The 20,648-nt window shown below is 44.3% G+C and overlaps 2 protein-coding genes across 3 annotated transcripts in view; one reads left to right on the forward strand and one right to left on the reverse strand.

The window, feature by feature from the left end:
- Positions 1-20,648, forward strand: part of NF1 (neurofibromin 1) — a 287,036-nt gene that overhangs the window by 169,979 nt on the left and 96,409 nt on the right. The gene's annotated exons all lie outside the window — the stretch shown is intronic.
- Positions 3,181-6,386, reverse strand: OMG (oligodendrocyte myelin glycoprotein). The gene is made up of 2 exons (XM_081940059.1): positions 5,908-6,386; positions 3,181-4,936 (listed from the first exon to the last, which is right to left on the reverse strand). Exon 2 carries the CDS (start codon positions 4,928-4,930, stop codon positions 3,587-3,589), a length of 1,344 nt encoding a protein of 447 aa, XP_081796185.1. The 5' UTR covers positions 4,931-4,936; positions 5,908-6,386; the 3' UTR covers positions 3,181-3,586.

A 20,648-nucleotide genomic window follows, 5' to 3' on the forward strand; every position in this document is an offset into this window, starting at 1 on the left:
TCTATTCTACATGATATGGGTGCTTGACAATAGGCATGTATTTACGATGGTTGTAGTGGTCCTGGGGTCAGCATTGGCAACTTTCTCAGCCAGCTTCCAACCAACAAAGTCAATGGGAGGGGGACTGGATTCGCTTAACGACCACATGCTTCACTTAACACCTGCAGTGATTTACTTAACAATGGTGCCAAAAAAAGGTCATTGAATTGGGTGCAACTCACTTAATAACTCCCTTGTTTAGCCATAGAAACGCTGGTCCAAATTATGGTTGTAAATCAAAGATTCACCTGGTTTTATTGCCCATTATTCTTGCTGGTGACATCTCTGACTTGCCCAGATGTCTCCAGGGCGATTCTATAGTATCTGGATATGTTTCCCATGATCGTGGTTGTCTCGGCTTTTGGAGCCCACTGACACACAACCTTGACAACTTAAAATCAGGGGTGTCCAAACTTGGGACCTTTAAGACTTGTGGACTTCAACTCCCAGAATTCCCCAGCCAGCATGGCTGGCTGGGGAATTCTGGGAGTTGAAGTCCACAAGTCTTAAAGGTCCCAAGTTTGGACACCCCTGACTTAAAAGAGATGTACATATCAGCACTCTTCAACTTTGCTGGTTGAGGAATTCTGGGAGTTGGAAGACCACATTTTTTTCCCAAGTTGCCAAGGCTGGAAAAAAACACTGGGATCCAGTATATTTGCGCTATTCAGTGTGGTTCATGCCAACCTTTCCCAAACATTAGGATTGCAATCTCCCAGATTTCCCAGATGGTTATGGCCACTGTCTCTGCTGGCCAGGAAGTTTGGGAGCAGTAGCAATAGCAGGAGCACTTAGGTTTATAGCACTCCAGTATCCGAAGCACACCAGAATGGTTTTGCAAAGAAGATACTAAAGCTTGGACTCCTTCCAGCCAGCCAGGTTCTCATCAATGAAGCTTCATGGCAATTCCACCTCTGCCTGACCCCTTTTGTTCGCGGCTCATAATGAAACTCCCACCCTCCCTGCTTTATGAATAGAAACTGCATTAAGCTTAAACAAAGGAGACTTGAGGTTTAGGTAATCAATTCAAGGCTGTACATTCTGAAGGAACCCATTAAGCAATAATGGATGCCTTCGGAGCTCCATCCGGAGCTAGGTAGGCAGCTCCTTGATTGCTCTGGATGCCCACACCTGCATGGCACGTCAGGACACTTTATTATATACCATGTTCACCTGATTTAAGTGATGCAAACGTATTTATTTATCTCGGTTTGTGGTGCTAAACCAAGGTTGGGGAACGATGGCCCATTTATGACTTGCGGACTTCAACTCCCAGAATCCCATGCCTGACTGGCTCAGGAATTCTGGGAGTTGAAGTCTGCAAGTCATCAAGAGGCCATCGTTCCCCACCTCTGTTCTAAGCCCTCAAAAGTGCAAAACTGGCTCACCTTGACAGTGTTCATTTATCAATGAAAAATGGTTCCTGTACGGTGAAAGAATGGAGAGCTGGCCTTAGCAATGAGAAGGGAGTGAGCAAACTGTGGGGAGGGGGAACCTTCAGAAAATATTACTCGGCATGACAAAGAGGAAAGCACATGAAGAAACCCAAAATAACCCCTGGATTTTGTTTAGTACAAGCTGGGTCAGAGAGACACTCAAACCAGCTTGCAAGATTCTGTTATTTTGCTCTACAGCAGTAAAGAGCATTAATTTGAATCCATGCTGTGCTGGTGCAGTGGTTAGAGTGCAGTACTTCAGGCTACTTCTGCTGTCTGCCAGCTGCCTGTATTTGGCAGTTCAAATCTCACCAGGCTCAAGGTAGACTCAGCCTTCCATCCTTCCAAGGTGGATAAAATGAGGACCCAAATTGTTGGGGGCAATACACTGACTCTGTAAAACCGCTTAGAGAGGGCTGTAAAAGCACTGCGAAGCGGTATATAAGTCTAGGTGCTATTGCTATGCTATGCTTGTGTGGTTGACCTTTCCTGCCTCGCAGGGCTGACCGTTGGGTAGAAATTTGATGAACAAAATAAAATAGGTCCGCTCTCCCCAACCTGATGCGCAGTGAGCATGGGGCCATTGATGTTGACTTTCAACCTATGTGGAGGGTTATGATGTTAAGAGAGCTGTGGGTTAGCTATGAAATATTTAAACCATTGTTTGTTTGCTGTGAGTAGCGGTCAGGGTACTCGCTGGCCCAGGAGTGACCCAGGGATGGGATTATTATTATTATTATTATTATTATTATTATTATTATTATTATTATTATTATTATTATTATTATTATTATTATTATTATTATTATTGTTGTTATTGTTATTGTTATTGTTATTGTTATTGTTATTATTATTATTATTATTATTATTATTATTAAATTTATATTGCCAGCTATTCACCCATGGCCACTCAAGGCTGCTTACAGAATATAAAAACTACATCTAAAAACAGTAAAACTAATAAAAAATCAAATAAATTAATGTAATAAAATCAATTAATGTAATAAAATCATCCCCCCACCTCCTGCCCCAGCGACAGCCAATCACACGAGCCATTTAATGGGCTCCATCCCGCTTTGGGTTTCCCAGGACCGCTGGCAAAACCAGGCCTTCAGTGCCTTCCGGAAGAGCATTAGAGTGGGGGCCGTTCTAATCTCTGGGGGGGGGATGATGTTCCAGAGAGAGGGAGCCACCACGAAGAAGGCCCTTCTTCTGGGTCCCACCAAGTGTATCTCCCTCGGGGATGGGACCCGCCACGTTCCCTGCCCCACAACCTTGAGGTGACATTGAGCCAGTCATTCATTCTCGGGCCAGCCTACCTTTCAAGGTTGTTGTGGGGGAAATGAGAGAACACTTTGTGCATTACCTTCAGCTCTGAATGAAAGAGAAATATGGCATAACTTTAATGAATAAGTCAAGTCTTTCTGGAAAAGGACGACAGGTTCCCAGGCCTATTTAAACAGTAATTAGATATGAATACTAAATGAAAACTTGATGGGAGCTGGCAAATAACCTCGTGTCCTACTATCTCCTCTAGGATGTTAGTAAGAGTTATGGCAACAAACCGTGGTTAGAAGTAATTGTGTTTTAGATATCTTTATCTCCCCCCCCCTCTTTTTCCCCCCTTTTATGCATTGTCATCTTTAGTAAAGAATTAGCACTTATGTATTCAAAAGTTTTCTCTCTGGCAACTCTGTATAACGCAGACCTGGGAACGTTTTTGTTTCCAGATGTTTAATGACAAAACTATTCATAACCAAATACAGAAAATACTGACATTTTTAAATATTTTTGTGAAGAAAATTAAAAATGTAAATACAAAATAACACATTTCATAAAAACAATCGTATTATTGGGTCTAATTTTCTTCCTTTTTTTATTTTCTTAATTCAGTAAGACATAATTTAAGTAAGTAGCAGCTTGGTTACCAAGACGTGATTTTTCTGCAGCCCTGCCATTCAAAGAGGAGTTATTATAGTCTTCGGTCATATTTCAGAATCTTAAAACAGGCATTTCTTCTTGCATCTACAGTAATTCATTGTGGAACAGGAGCATTTCTCTTCCCCCTCCCCCTCCCCAGACATGTTATTAATATGGAATAATGAAGCAATTCATTCACTTAAACACAAATTACTGCCCGTTGCCAGGGCCACCACAGCAAGCATGACAGCGGAGAACAAATACCCCCTGGGCACATTTGCTTTGGAAGGTGCCCGCGGGCTACTTTTTGTGGCACGTTCTTCTTTCTTGATTGTTGTGCTTTGTTGTTTCTTTGGGTAGTTTGTAGGCACCCCGCTGGTGATCCTCAAGGTCATAGGAATCGTGGGGACTTCGGCCAGACCTTTTGGGCGGGACTTGGCAGAGGTGGTATCTTGGATGTAGACCATGTGCGTGGCTGCAGCCACTTCGAAAGAATTAAGGTCCTCTGTGCCGAAATTATCTGGGTAGGGAGCCAGTGGCCTGTCGGTGCTGGTGAATTCTACGATTGGGTCATCAGTGGTATTTACATTGATGTCTGCCATTCCGGACTCTTGTTCATACGCGAATTCACTCTGTTCAGTCGCTTCGGCCGAGTCCGTTGTATCCACTGCCTTTATGGCTTTCACGAAGAGATGTTTCTGGGCCATGGTTGGAGTAGCTGAGAAAGGCCCGGAGCCTTCCCATGACACAGTGTCCTCTTCCTCCTCCGGGCACGGCACCCCAAAGATGGTGGCTTGCGTTTTACCTACCCAATCCTGCAAATAAGAGAGGGCTAGTGGTTTATCCCGGCATGCCCAGGGATTGTTGTAAAGGGTGATGAGTTGTAGCTGAGCCAGCTGGTCAAAGGCTTTATCCGGGATGTAGGCGAACTTATTGTTGTGCAGATAAAGTTGGGACAGACGGCTGAGCCTCCTCAGGGTGCCGTGGAGGATTTGCGACAAGAAGTTGTGGGATAGATCCACTGTCTCCACGTTGATGGGAATGTTGGTGGGGACAGTCCAAAGCTTGTTGCTGCTGAGGTTGAGGAACACGAGGCTGCTCATCGTGTTGTTAATCAGCACAGCCCTTTCCACCATGTTCCTCGAGACGTCGAGGACTTTAAGGTTCCACTGGTAAGCCGTGTCAAGCTTTTGGAGAACCCTGATGCTGTTGTGCGTGGCATATATTTCCCACAGGGACTTGGGCAGTTGAGCCGGGAGGCTCCGAAGCCAATTGTTGGAAACATCCAGGGTTCTCAAATTGGCAAACTGAGTCAGCTGGTGATCGAGCTCCACAAAGCGATTATACGACAAATTCAAAGAGGTGATGTTGTCCTGAAGTCCGTAGGGCAGGGTGGTCAGGTTTCTGCCAGAACAGTCCACGTTTCTGTCGTTTCCTGAGCATGAACAAAAAGACGGACAAATACCCTGAATGGCTGGTATGAAGACGAGAAGAGCCAGGACGCCAAGCGATGCCTTCAAGATCCGGTTCTCCATGGCTGCCTAGAAGCAAACATGTAACACATGCCCAGTTTATTGCACATTTTAGAAGGCTGGTTGTTTTTTCTGGGTGGGGGGAAAGCACTTACCCCTTGGCAGTGGAATTGCATTTTAATAAAGTCAGACATACCCTCACCCCTGTGGCATCGTCCTTAATGGTGCCGAAAAAAACATGCTTATTTCCAAGGAAGCTCTCCATCCCCCTGTCTTGCTGTCTGTCAAAACAGCCCCGATCTGTTTCCACCTCATCTCTCTCCCTTCCCCTTTTCCACTCTCCCATCCTCCTCCAGCTCCTAATGGTAGCATTCTTCCCAAACTGCTAGACTCTTCCAAAGGTTGCACAATGTCCGCTTTCTCTCCCATCTCAAGCAATCTGAATCCCCGGTTTGTCTCTCGGATATTCTTTCCGTTATAAAACGATGCTTCTGTGCAAAGGTGGCAGGCAGACAGAGCTGGATGTCAGCGTTAGGTCTTCCGATGCCAGCCGTCGTTATAGCAGCTCCCTTAGCCATGCCTATAAGGCACGCAAGAGCAAACGGCACCCCTGGGTTCCAAGATGCATTCGGAGCAATTTTAAGGCATGCTTAGAAATTGCTGAGGATATTCTCAACAATTCTCCAAGATGCTTTCGGAGAATATTAAAGGCACGCTTCCCTGCCTGTGTTTCCTCTCTGCTTCTTCTCCATTCTTACCCGAGCCCTATTCCCCTTTTTTCCCAAGAGAGAAACATTTTCAGGACCAAATCAAAGATTTAAGCGCCGTCACTGCAGCAGATCACTGCTAGTGCAGGGAACTGCCAAGTTAGACAACAGTTTCTTTCCCCCTGGTATTTTCCCCCAGTTTCTCTGTCTCTCTCGATTTTTATTTTTTTAAATTTTAGGCACATAACACACCAACGCGCGCGCACACCTCTTTCTCGGGCAAGAGGATCGGGTCATAAAAGGAGGCAAAGAGAAGAGCCAAAGGAAACGTACCTCACTCTCTCCGCTGTAGCCTTCAGTGCATCATTTCCCTGGAAGATTCAGACGCAACGCTTGGTTTGCACTCCAGCCGAGCCACAGTTTGTCTGTGGGTTGTGCTTTCCTTCTTCAGCTGCATCGTACTGCCGTTTCCAGGGGCTCTGCAACCACCTGATCAGCTTCCCTTCGGAAGACTGCAGAGCTGTTGGTTGTAGTGCTGACTCAAATTTATCGCGAGGGGTGCACCGCTCGACAGAATGGGCAGTCCCCTTTTTTTTTATGGGGAAAGCCAAGTTTCTAAACTTCTTACATTATGTTCTCCCCTCTGGCTCTTCTCCTGGGATGTCTCTCGGGGCATTAAGATGCAGCGTGCATAGTTTGTGCAAACTGCCTCCAGTTCCACCTTTTTATCTGCATGTGATATATATATATAAATTATTAGGGCTTTAAGTTCCATCAGCCTTTGGCTCTTTCCTTCTGCGTTCATTTTTTAAGCATTTTGTCTTTCTGAAATCATCCTACGTTTCCATATGGGAACTCTTTAAAAATCAAAAAGGAAAAAAAGAAAGACTCTGGCAGTTTTAAACGAAAATTTATTTCACAAGGATCCAAGGATCGTTTCGTCCAGTCTCGTCTTCTCTTTCAGAAGCTCATGTGAATCACCACTCAGCCTTCATTCCTTTCAACTCCCAATTGTCCCTTCCATTTTCATGGAAAAATCAGAAAAATTCCTAGCATGATTTAAGAGACAGTTTATTAGAACTTGCTTTTCTAGAGTGAAGCAGGCAGTTCAGATGGCATATTTGTTAGGATAACATTTAGCCAAATTGGGAATTAGTGATTGATGCATAGGAATTTCAGAAAGGCCATGTCTACATAAAAAGAATCAGTAAAATTTCATTTTTCCCCCAGCTATATTCCCTTACTTTATCCTATTTCAGTAGCTGATGTAAAAATACACTGCCATAATGATATGTACTTAGCTATATTTTTAGCATGCTTTGTATTTTGGGCTTAGTTTGACCAAACTGGGCCACTGAGAATGGATAACTAAACCTGATGGTCACTTTAATCTAGATTAAGAACATGGCTAAATTTTACTATCACAGCTAACAGTGGTTTTGTTTTTCCCTTCTGTGAAGAGGTTTAAATATCTCTTCTAGCTTAATGTAGGGTTCAACTTAGTAATACAATGCAATACAGTACAATAGCAGAGTTGGAAGGGACCTTGGAGGTCTTCTAGTCCAACCCCCTGCCTAGGCAGGAAACCCGATACCATTTCAGACAAATGGCTATCCAACATCTTCTTAAAGACTTCCAGTGTTGGGGCATTCACAACTTCTGGAGGCAAGCTGTTCCACTGATTAATTGTTCTAACTGTCAGGAAATTTCTCCTCAGTTCTAAGTTGCTTCTCTCCTTGATTAGTTTCCACCCATTGCTTCTTGTTCTACCCTCAGGTGCTTTGGAGAACAGCTTGACTCCCTCTTCTTTGTGGAAAACCCTGAGATATTGGAACACTGCTATCATGTCTCCCCTAGTCCTCCTTTTCATTAACCTAGACATACCCAGTTCCTGCAACCGTTCTTCATATGTTTTAGTCTCCAGTCCCCTAATCATCTTTGTTGCTCTTCTCTGCACTCTTTCTAGAGTCTCCACATCTTTTTTACATCGTGGTGACCAGAACTGAATGCAGTATTCCAAGTGTGGCCTTACCAAGGCATTATAAAGTGGTATTAACACTTCACCTGATCTTGATTCTATCCCTCTGTTGATGCAGCCTAGGACTGTGTTGGCTTTTTTGGCAGCTGCTGCACACGGCTGGCTCCTATTTAAATGGTTGTCCTTTTAGGACTCCAAGATCCCTTTCACAGTTACTACTGTTGAGCAAGGTACCACCTATACTGTACCTGTGCGTTCCGTTTTTCTTGCCTAAATGTAGAATCTTACTCTAGGAATGTATGAGAGGGCTCTGTGGTTACCAGACTTTATGGGAAACTAGTCTCTTCTTGCCGATATCACGACTGTAGTTACTTTTGAGAGCGCTTGACTGTGTTCACATGACTGATAGAGCTCTACACCTTATATAAGGCCTTCAGAAAAAACACAGCGGGGTAAATATAAATAGGAAGGGACAAAGCAGAGAAGAAGTGAACTTTGGTATTGATTTAATCAGCTGGACACATTGACACTCTCATCAGAATAGGATTATATAATGTTTAGATTAGATTGAAGGGCTCCGTCTAATTCACAACTCTACTTTTTGGGAAGGCCATAGGACCGTGATGGTGAAGTATGGCACACGTGGCACAGGTGGCATGCAGAGCCTTCTCTACGGGCACGCCAGCCATTGGCCGAGCCGAGCCCAGTTCCACCGTGCATGCATGCCAGCCAGTGGTCTCCGGGTCTCTGCTGTACATGCACAGAGTGCATGCAGGGGGGCACGCATGCACGCATTGGGTTGGTGTGCATGCACGGGGGGGGGGGTGTTTGCATTGCATTTTGCAGGTTCACACGTGTGTGCATACATGCCCCCCACGCCCCGTTTTGGGCCTGGAAAGCCGCCTGCACCAACCTGGAAGCCAAAAATGGGCTGAAGGGGGTGCATGCACAGTGGGCAGGTCATGCGCGGGGTTGAGGTACTGGCATTGCATTTTGGGGGTGCACGTGCTTTGGGCACTCGGCACCAAAATGGTTCGCCATGACTGCCATTGGAAATGCAACCTTCTCTAGGCAGCGTCTATCATTTGGAGAGAGAGAAAGAGAAAGAGAGAGATCCTGTCTGAATGTACGAGTTTCATAAAGCCTCTTTGATGGCAGCTGTTGATACTGCCCTTCATGAAATTATTATGAAGTCATTTAATCTGGTCGCCATCTCTGCATCGTGACAGGGGCTTCAGTAAATTCAGCATGCGATAATGAATTAAATCCTCTGGACTGGAACTGGAGCTGAGTCCCCCCCCCCCCCCCAGTTTTCTTTATTTGCTGTGGAAGTTAACTTTTCCGGTAAAATATAGGCCAATATATTTTTCTTTAGGCAGAAAAATACTCTGGTTTAGAACTCGAGTGAACTGTTTGTAAATTGAGATTGTTGATTGTAAAGTGGACTTTTTCAAGTGCGCTTGATGGTTCTTTTGATTTTCGATACGTTATCACTTATAAATAATTTGGAATTGCCATTTCACAGGAAGAATTGGTGTAGTTTGGGAGTATGAGTGGAGATTATTAGCCCAATTTTATTAACCCTATTAAACAGATAGAAAGAGCTTATATACGGAAATATTTTTTAAAATTATTTAGAGAGTGCAGAACCCGAGAGAGGGGTGGAGGGTGGAGGAAGGAACTTCCCTCTTTATTCTCCAAAAGGTATATTTAACATTAGCAATTTACCACTACCTCTTATAATACAACCAAATTATTCCACACCTCACTCCCTTTTCTATAAATTCATTTCTAAATCTTCAGCTCTACTTATTAGTCAGCAAAGATCCGGTAAAAATGAACAAAAATACCTAATGGCATAAGTATACAATCCCCTTTCCATTAGGGGAAAGTTCCCCTCATCTCTCTCTCAACAATTAAATATTTTGTTGTTGTTAATTGTGAAGTTGTGTCTGACCCATCGTGACCCCATGGACAACGTTCCTCCAGGCCTTCCTGTCCTCTACCATCGTCTGGAGTCCATTTAAGCTCCCGCCTACTTACAATACAATACAATACAATAGTAGAGTTGGAAGGGACCTTGGAGGTCTTCTAGTCCAACCCCGTGCCTAGGCAGGAAACCCTATACCGTTTCAGACAAATAGCTATCCAACATCTTCACTTCTTCGGTGACTCCATCCAGCCACCTCATTCTCTGTCATCCCCTTCTTCTTTTGCCCTCAATCTTGTCCCCTCCCCAAAACAAAACAAAAAACAAAAACCATCTGAAATAATAACCTTTTATTTAGATATCAAAATGTAATCCCTTGCCCCTATTCTCTCGTAGTGCTTCAAGATAGGACAGGAACTAAGGGCCCAGTGGGTGGAAGCTTTACAAACTTAGAATGTTGGAAGAGATGTCCATCTGGGTTCAGTTCCAAGTGGAGAAAAAGACACTGGAAACATGGAAGCTGCTTGGAAAGAAGGTTTATTGATGAACAGGATCACATGGCTTGAGATGCTGGAGAAAAAAGGGAAGAGATGCTGAGAGTCCCCGGGTTTTATGCCCTCTCTGGGCTTTTGAATTTGAGCTTGGGTTCTGATTGGTTGTCAGACTCCCATGGGCACATGCAGGGGCAACTCTGTAGGCCAGAGGGGTCAAAACTTGGGAACTTTAAGACTTGTGGACTTCAACTCCCAGAATTCCCCAGCCAGGCTGGCTGGGGAATTCTGGAGTTGAAATCCACAAGTCTTAAAGTTCCCAAGTTTGGACACCCCTGCTGTAGGCTGGCCTTGAGTCCCAGGCTTGGTTGAGTCTTGCTAGATGATGTCATCTTTCCAGGTGCCATGTGGTGAGATGGGTAGATGGCTAATCCTATCACGTCCTGAGGGCCATGTCTTAATCCCATCACCCTGGAGCCGAAGGGGGTAGATCTTTGTTATGTAGAATAGCCTGGCTCAGGCCTTAATGGCCCGTTGACAAAAGGGTATGTGTGTGAGTTTGTGCCTCACTTTTAGAGTAAATATCCTGCCCTTTTAATATTTCCTAAAATATTTCATTTTCCTAGGAGAGGGGTGGGTCCTAACTCCCTACAAGAATAAGGAGGAATTTCCTGATTAGTGAGAGCTGTTAAGCCGTGGAACAGCCTGAAGTCATGGGTCCTCCAATTCTGGAGGTTTTCAAGCAAAATCCAGACAGCTATTTGCCCGGTATAGTCTGAGGATTTCTTCCCTGGTCAATTGGTTAGGCTAGAAGACCTCCATGGTCTCTTTCAACCCTATGCGTCTACACTGTGTTTAAAAGCAGCTGAATCTTGTATTCTCTCACTTTCTTCAAATCTATTTTATTTGTGGCCTGAAAAAGTTGATGATTCCTGCAGTGGAGTTTATCTCAGTTATTCTGGTTAGGAGTTATGTCATTGGTGTTGGTTTTTATTTGGCAAGATGCATAGCTTGTGTGCTTTGTGTTTTGCTAATAATAACCCGAGATTGTTGCAGGCACTTGCCAGGGTAAGGTTTGAAGGAATCTTTCAGCTGGGGATGACAAGTGTGTATCAAACTGATTCCTGCCCACAAACCAAGATGAAAAGTCCTACGTTTAAGAAGTGGAGAAATATTGATGTAGGTATAAATTCTGGGCCCATTTGAGTGAGAGATATAGTTGGAGTGATTGCTTCCAGTGCTGTGGCTTCATCCTTGCAGGCAAGTCTCTTGAGGTTTTTGGAAGCAGGAGTCAGCAATCTGATGCTGGATGGGAGGTGCCTGTCCCCCTACTGATCAAGGCTCTGGGTGAGGTCAGCTTGGATTCACTGCAGCCCCAACACCCATTAGGTATCCAAGGCAAATCTCCCCTAGATTGTCTGTGATTGTAGCCTCTTCCTCCCCCACTCTCTCTTCCCCCACCTCCTCCTCCATCTCCTCTTCCACCGTCACCTCTTCCTCTTCCTTCCCCCCATCTCCTCCTCCTTGACTACCACCACCCTCCTCCCCACCTCCTCCTCCTTTTCCTCCTCCCCCCACCCCACCTCTTCCTCCACCACCACCACCACCTCCTCTTCCTCCTCCCCACCTTTTCCTCCCCCTCTCCCCACCCCATCTCTTCCTCCTCCTCCATCACCCCGTCCTCTTCTTTCACCTTCACCACCACCACCACCTCCTCTTCCTCCTCCTCTCCCCTCCTCCTTCTTTTCCTCCTCCCCCAATTCCTCTTCCTCTCCCCCACCTCCTTACCCTCCTTCTTCCACCTCTTCCTCCTCTTCTCCCCCACCACCTCCTCTTCCTCCTCCACCACCACTGCTTCCTTTTCCCCCCTCCTCCTCTTCCTCCTCCTCTCCCCCACCTCTTCCTTCCCCCCACCTCTTCCTCCTCTTCCCCACCTTCTTCTCCTCTTCCCCCCTTCTCCCCCCTCCTCTTCCTCCTCCTCTTCCCCACCACCTCTTCCCCACCTTCTCCTCCCCCCCACCTCCTCTTCCTCCTCACCCACCTTCTCTTCCTTTTCCCCACCTCCTCCCACCTCCTCTTCCTCCTCCTCCCCCACCACCTCTTCCTCCCCCACCACCTCTTCCTCCTCTTCTCTCCTTCTCCCCCAGCACCACCTCCTCTTCCTCTCCTCCACCTCCTCCTCTCCACCACCTCCTCCATCAATTGCCAAAACAGTAAAACTCTAAACTACTACTAAAACATCTTGCTAAGGAAACGTGTTCACCTTGGAAAAAAGATTAGATCATCTCAACTAGGGTCCTGAAAATAGGCGCTTTCTTTTATATAACTTGGTTCTGTTTAGGGATACTGGAAGTCCTCGATTTACAACAGTTCATTTAGTGACCATTCAAAGTTAAACCACCACTGAAAACAATGACATGACTATTTTTCACATATACGACCGCTTCAGCATCCCCATGGTCATGTGATCGAAATTCGGACGCTTGACAACTGGCTCATATTTATGACTGTTCCAGTGTCCTGAGGTCATGTGATAAATCTTTGCAACCGCCTCTGCATAAGCAAAGTCAGTGTGGAAGCTGGGTTCACTTAACCGTGTTACTAAACTTAACAATTGCAGTGATTCACTTAACAGCTGTGGCAAAGAAAGGTAAAATGGGACAAAATTCCATTAACGAATGTTTTGCTTAGCAACAGAAAGTTCGTACTCAATTGGGATCATAAGTCAAGGACTACCTGTACCCATTTTTATCCTAATGCTAATTCCTTCGTCTTCGCTTAGCCGCAGATGATTGCAGCCTCACTTTCAATGGTCCCTCATTAGGGCCTAGTCTGCATTATGGACAGTTCTCTGTTTGATTAAACTGGGAAGATCCTTCTGGGTCCAGGTTAAAAGGTAAAGGTTCCCCTTGGACATATACTCTAGTCCAGGGGTGTCCAAACTTGGCAACTTTAAGACTTGTGGACTTCAACTCCCAGAATTCCTCAGCCAGCTTTGCCAGTCCACAAGTCTTCAAGTTGCCAAGGTTGGAGACCCTTGCTCCAATGTACAGTTTTAGGAAAAAGTAACTGCCCTCTTTCCATTTTTTCCCAATCTTTATCGCCAGATGTTATCAGAGCTTTATAGGAATCCTGCTGATATGTAAAGGAAGTCCAAGTAAACATGAGTGACATTGAGCTGGCCATGTCCACCCCAGCCATGCCCACTCCCCCCCCCCCCCCGAGGTCAAACACAACCCTGATGTGGCCCTCCATAAAATCGAGTTTGACACCCCTGGTGTAGGGTCTCCTGCTTGGGCAGGGGGTTGGACTATATGATTTACAAGGTCCCTTCCAACTCTGTTAATCTGTTTAAACAAGCAGAGCTGGCTGGGGAATTCTGGGAGTTGAAGTCCACAAGTCTTAAAGTTGCCAAGTTTGGACATCCCTGCTCTAGTCGTTCCCAACTCTAGGGGGCAGCGCTTATCTCAGTTTCAAAGCCGAAGAGCCAGCGCTATCTGAAGACGTCTCCTTGGTCATGTGGCCGGCATGACTAAACATAGAAGGCGCAAGGAATGCTGTTCCCTTCCCACCAAAAGTGGTTCCTATTTTTCTACTTGCATTTTTTATGTGCTTTCGAACTGCTAGGTTGGCAGAAGCTGGGACAAGTAACGGGAGCTCACTCCATCACGCGGCACTAGGGATTCGAATCTGGGTCCAGGAACATGTTTGGTTTTGTCTATTTCAGTCTATGGTTTTTTATGTACTTTGCAGCATTGAAGGTAACTACTTATTTTACAGTTTTTGGCTACTCCTGGCTCTGCATTGCTGGCTTCTTTTCTGGCAGACTCTGTCTCAGTAATTATCAGCTTGCATTGCAATCCTCCGTTATGCTTTTTTAGTTGCACCCAGATAGCAGAAACAGCCGTGGCTTCTGGTTGGAAAAAAAAATCATTTCCTGGTGAGACGATCCAGCCTTCTGTTTCTGATAACTATTTCAGGAACCTTAGTTTGGCTGTATAAACAAGGAGACATTATGTATCCATTGGGTGAGGTGGGGAGATAGACAAACCAGAGATTTGCAGGTATGCAAAAAAAATTTTATTTTAAAATATTTAAATACAGGTAGTCCTTGACTTACGTCCACAATTGAGCCCAAAGGTTTTGTTGCTAAGTGAAACATTTTTAAAGTGAATTTTGCGACCTTTTGTGCCACAGTTCTTAAGTGAATCACTGCAGTCGTTAAGTTAGTAACACAGTTGTTAAATGAATTTGGCTTCCCCATTGACTGTGCTTGTCAGAAGGTCAGAAAAAGGTAATCACATGACACCCCCCAGGACATTGCGTCATAAGTATGAGTCAGTTGCCAAGCATCCAAATTTTGATCATGTGACTATGGGGACACTGCAACAGTTGTAAGTGTGAAAAATGGTCATAAATCACTTTCTTCAGTGCTGTTGTAACTTTTGAACAGTCAGTAAATGAACTGTTGCAAGTGGAAGACTACCTGTACTCCACCCATCCAGAAACCCTCTACGCCACTGTGGGAATTGAGTTTGACCAAGAACATTGGCAACTGTGATGGAATCAAGGAGAGTCGTTTGGAACAAGGATAGTATTAAATATTGAGAGTATAACAGAATATACAGAATAACAGAGTTGAAAGGGACCTTGTAGGTCATCTAGTCCAACCCCCTGCCAAGAAAGAGACCCTACACCATTTCTGACAGATGGCAGTCCAGTCTCTTCTTGAAAGCCTCAAGTGATGAAGCTCCTACAACTTCTGAAGGCAACTTCTGTTTCATTGGTGGATTGCACTCACTGTCGGAAAATTTCTCCTCACTTCTAGGTTAAATCTCTCCTTGTTCATTTTCCATCCATTATTCTTCGTCTGGCCTTCAGGTGCCTTGGAAAATAGTTTGACCCCTCCCTTCTCTCTGTGGCAGCTCCTCAAGTATTTGAACACTGCTCTCATGTCTCCCCTGGTCCTTCTCGTCACCACACTAGCCATGCCCAGTTCCTGCAACCATTCTTCATATGTTTTAGCCTCCAGTCCCCAAATCATCCTGGTTGCTCTTCTCTACACTCTTTCTAGAGTCTCAACATTTTTTAATAGTGTGGTGACCAAAACTGGATGCAGTACTCTAGGTGTGGCCTTACTAGGGCTTTATAGAGTGGTATTAGTACCTCGCGTGATCTTGATTGAATCTCTCTATTAATGCAACTTAGCATTGCATTAGCTTTTTGACTGCTGATGCACACTGTTGACTGATATTTAATTGGTTGTCCACTAAGACTCCCAAGATCCCTCTCACAGTTCCTGCTATTTCCTAGAAGTGGAGCAATTAGCACTGCAATCACATTGGTGCAAGGCAGAGGTGGGCCGTTTATTGCATGAACCAGCACTGATCTCTCAAGCCCATGAAGGAAGGTTTTTGTTGTTGTCTTCACTGATGAATGTTTTCAATGCTGTTTTGTGGTATACAGGTAGTCCTCGATTTACAGCTGTTCTTTTAGCAACCGTTCAAACTTAACAACATCACTGGGGGGAAAAATGACCCCTTGCACTTATAACCCTCCCAGCATCCCCACATTCACGTCAAAGATGGTATTCAGCAGGTTCTGACCAGTTCAGGAGAACCAATAGCGGAAATTTTGAGTAGTTCAGAGAACCGGTAAATACCACCTCTGGCTGGCCCCGCCCCATCTATTCTCTGCTTCCCAAATCCCAGCTGATCGGGAGGGAATGGGGATTTTGCAATAACCTTCCCCTGGAGTGGGGAGGGAATGGAGATTTTACAAGATCCTTCCCCTGCCACGCCCACCAAGCCACGCCCACAGAACCAGTAGTTTAAAAAAATTTGTATCCCACCACTGATTCACGTGATCAGAATTTGGGTGCTTGGCAACTGGCAGGCGTTTATGACGATTTCGGCATCCCAAGGTCATGTGATCACAATTTGTGACCTTCCCAGCCAAATTCTAATAAGCAGAATCAGTGGGGGAAACCGGATTTACTTAATGCCTGCATGATTCACTTAACAACTGTGGCAATTGGACATGACTCAGTAGCTGCCTTGCATATCAACTGAAATTTTGGTTCCAATTGTGGTCATAAATTGAAGACCACCTGTATCCATGGTTGTTACCGGATTATGAACTGCCAGCTATAGATTTGATTACAATGATCAGTGACTATTTTAAATCAACTAAGTCCTCTTCTAGTATTGAAATTTCAGGGCCAAACCAAGGGTTCTGACGCTGGGCAACTGGCTCATATTTATGACGGTCACAGTGTCCCGGGGTCATGTAATCACCATTTGCAGCCTTCTGAGACGCAAAGTCAATGGGGAAGCCAAAATCGCTTAACAACTGTGATATTCATTTCACAACTGCAGGATTCACTTAACAACTACGGCAAGACGGGCCATAAAATTGGGAAAATTCATTTAACAGCTGTCTCGCTTAACAACAGAAATTTTGGACTCAATTGCGGTCGTAATTGTACCACTACCTGTACTCGAGTCGGGGTTTCTATGTCTAGTCGCCTGCATTATTGGTGTCTGGGAAGAGGACAGGTGGATGGCACAGATGACACTTGGCAAAACTAGACCAGGAAGAACCTTTTTATGGTTGTAGGATCAGTGCAGCACTCCCAGTTCCAGTTTCTGTGTGACTATGTGGGCAATGTGGGCAACTGTAGTAGTGGTTGGTTGGGTGGAAGGAAAATAAGCAGCAAGCTCTATGCATATTTGACAAGAAATTGGCCACATCTGAAATGCCAATTTCCTGTTTTGCAAGTCCCTTAAGAACAATAAGCATCAGTTTTTGTATAACTAATAGGTGTATCTGGACCAACATGATTGTGTATTCTTGCGTGTGATTGCCTGGTGGTTTGGCTCAGTTCTCAGTTCTTTCCCTGTCATTAGTATTTCAGAAGCCTCCAATTTTAATTAATTGAGCTTTTAAATAAATGTAATTCCTCATAAACTTCCTCGCCCCATGACCCAAGTAATCAAGTACTATTTTGCTCTAACCCCATTTTATGGATGAAATTATAGAGACCTTGTCTGGGTTCACACAACACATAACCCATAAGCAGGGGTGGGTTCCGGCAGTCGCCACTGCCGGTTTGCTCATGGTCGTGTGCGCGCTTAATGCGCAGTATAATAAAAATTGCTCTGCGCATGCGCAGAAGCAAAAAAACAAGATGGCAGCACCTATGGCGCCACCAGAAGAACTGGTTCAGGGGCGTGGCAGGCCTGGCTTGCTGCCGGTTCCAGCGACCCAGGCTGCCAAACCACCACCGGTTCAGCTGAACCGGTCCGAACCAGTAGGAACCCACCACTGCCATAAAGTGGCTTCCTTGTTAGAGGATTAGCATGTATGATTTTTTTTAATGGAAGAGTGATTTGTAAATTGGGATTTAATGTTAATTCAATCATATTAAGCAGATCATGTTGTGTTTTTCATGCTATGTGAACACACGGTCCCTGTATGTTGTTTATTCTCATACTCATTCCCTTTCTCTTCACATATCACAGTTCCCCTTCAATATATTCCTCTGTTTGATTTTAGCTTAGACTGTTGTGTGAATCCAGTTGATAGCAGTTTATTCAACAAATAATCAAATAATCATTTGCTGCAATGTGTTAACTCAAGAGTTACATTCAGTATCAACTCAGCGGGTTTGAAGCAAGTGTGGAATATTTTATGAGAAGTATGTCTAGTTTAATAGAAAGAAGGACTAGGGGAGACATGATAGCAGTGTTCCAATATCTCAGGGGTTGCCACAAAGAAGAGAGAGTCAAACTATTCTCCAAAGCACCTGAGGGCAGAACAAGAAGCAATGGGTGGAAACTAATCAAGGAGAGAAGCAACTTAGAACTGAGGAGAAATTTCCTGACAGTTAGAACAATGAATCAGTGGAACAGAAGTTGCCTCCAGAACTTGTGAATGCCCCAACACTGGAAGTCTTTAAGAAGATGTTGGATAGCCATTTGTCTGAAACGGTATAGGGTTTCCTGCCTAGGCAGGGGGTTGGACTAGAAGACCTCCAAGGTCCCTTCCAACTCTGCTATTGTATTGCATTGTATTAAGTTGTCTGGATTCATATATTCACTCAAACATATGAATTCCCCGGAGCACAGAGTAAATCAGAAATTTTTCTATCAGGAAATAGCTTTCCTATCTGGTTATTTCCATTACTTAACAATTGGAAATGTGCAGATTGACAGCAGACATGATACAGATGTAGTTTATTAGCAGTACATCTCTTTGTTACATCTGAAGTTACCATAAAGTTACTTTGAGGAACTAAAGTCCCGTGATACAAGATGGGAAAATCTTAGTTAAGTAAAAACAAGAAAATTATACAAGCATTATATCTAATCAAGCCAGACCATTTTTTGGGGATGAGATGAATCATCTCAAACAGGAAAATGATTTTGAAAAATAAGGAAGGCGTTACTTCTCTAAAATTCCTGCAGAGATTCGATGTTGGGGTTACTACATGTTGGATCTAAACAGCGTTTACCCAACTACTCAAGGCTCCCTGGAAAACTAAACGGAGCAACAAAAATTGACCACGCTACATTTGCTTTGACCCCTGAAATAAGGCCTTATTTTCGGGGAGGTCTTATTATTTTTGGGGTTCAGGAGGCGGTAAGTGTGGTCACCTCATGGATGCTGCTTGTTGCAGTATTTTTGGAGAGGGCTTATTATCCGGGGAGGTCTTATTTTCGGGGAAATAGGCTACAACCAGCTTACGAACCTCAGAATCCAAATCAACCACACAGCCAAACAGAGACAGCACAGACCCTCAACCAACCCATGCAATCCCTCCCCCCCACCAGCATTTCACCTCTGAACTTCCCCATCACAACATTCATCAATGACCCACAGCTGACCTATCACAATACCCTCGCTTGGCACACCCACACCTGAAGCCCTTATAAGCAGAAGAACACTGACATCCCCTGAACACTGCTGAAGATGTTACCTAGCCTGGTAACGAAATGTTCGGAAACCAACCCACAAGTGGGAGAACGAACCTTCACCCTCAAACAAACCATGAGAAGTTGAGTCTCTTTTCACCTGTAGCAATTGGTACTCTAATGCAGGGGCCTCCATCCTTGGCAACTTGAAGACTTGTGGACTTCAACTCCCAGAATTCCCGAGCCAGCTTTGCCAGTCCACAAGTCTTCAAGTTGCCAAGGTTGGAGACCCTTGCTCCAATGTACAGTTTTAGGAAAAAGTAACTGCTCTCTCTCCGTTTTTTCCCAATCTTTATCGGCAGATGTTATCAGAGCTTTATAGGGATCCTGCTGATATGTAAAGGAAGTCCAAGTAAACATGAGTGACATTGAGCTGGCCATGTCCACCCCAGCCATGCCCACTCCCCCCCCCCCCGAGGTCAAACACAACCCTGATGTGGCCCTCCATAAAATTGAGTTTGACACGACTGGTGTAGAGTCTCCTACTTGGGCAGGGGGTTGGACTATATGACCTACAAGGTCCCTTCCAACTCTGTTAATCTGTTTAAACAAGCACCACCATCATACAGTGCTTGCTTCATACATTTCTTTACAAAATTATCCAGCCTGGGACTTACCATTTTGTGAAACGATAATTACTTCCTTAGATTTCAGTAACTGGTTGTATTGCCTTTACTGCAGTTGTGATAACTGCAGCCAAAGTGCTTCTAATTTATTATTAGTCTTTCACGTCCTTCTGTAGGAATGTTAACCCATTCCACCATGGCCAGTTATTTCGACTTCACAGTAGTAACATTTGAGGATTTGCCGGCTCTGTTTGCTGGCGTTGATTCAGATCCTGCCACAGATTTTGGCCAGTTTAGATCTGCAATCAAACCATTGCATTTGTTGTTCTTCGCTCCCTTGTATGATTGGGATTATGTATTTTCCCTGTATGGCCCACTGGCACTTCATTTTGACTGATCAATGAATGGCCTGATATGCCACTGTGATATGACACCTAATTTATACTTCTGTCAATGATAGCAAGTCCTCCAGGTCATGATATTGTTGTTTCCTGTTTAAACCTTTTTTTTTGTTTTGCATATATGCATACCGCATAAAGCTATTCCCTTTCAAAATAAGCAGGGTTATGCAAAGCACAGAAAAAGAATAAGGAATAATATTTCAATACTGTTGAGTAATAATTGAAGGTGTGAGAGAGAAAATGAGGACTTTCTTAATGTCACCCATTTGCTACTTTCTCATTTTGTCCTTCCTCTCAACCTATTTACTCTTCCTTCATACGTCTATTTATTTTGTGATTGAATTCTTTTTCCAAACCACTTCAGTGTGTTACTTACTCACTGCTATATAGTTAGTCGACGTTTATTCTAGACATTATCTCTTCTTGTTCTTGTGTGCACTTAAGTCCCATTCCCATTGCAAAAACATTTGTTTTTCTTGACCTAACCAACTCATATTTTATAGCAGAATGGCCAAAAACATACTAGGTGTTTTAACTAGGTGTTTTAATTTCTTGTTACTCATTCCTTACAACTTACCACTTACAACTACAGGTAATCCTCAACTTACAGCAGTTTGTCCAATGACTATAACGGCACTGAAAAAAAATATCTTATGACTGTTTTTCACAATTACGAATGTTACTGTTCTGACCTAGCCTTCCCCAGCAGTACGAAGCCAAGTTCTCGTCCTGA

The sequence above is a fragment of the Natrix helvetica genome (assembly GCF_964273705.1).
Source record: "Natrix helvetica genome assembly, chromosome: 2".
In the NCBI taxonomy this organism is placed as follows: Eukaryota; Metazoa; Chordata; class Lepidosauria; order Squamata; family Natricidae; genus Natrix; species Natrix helvetica.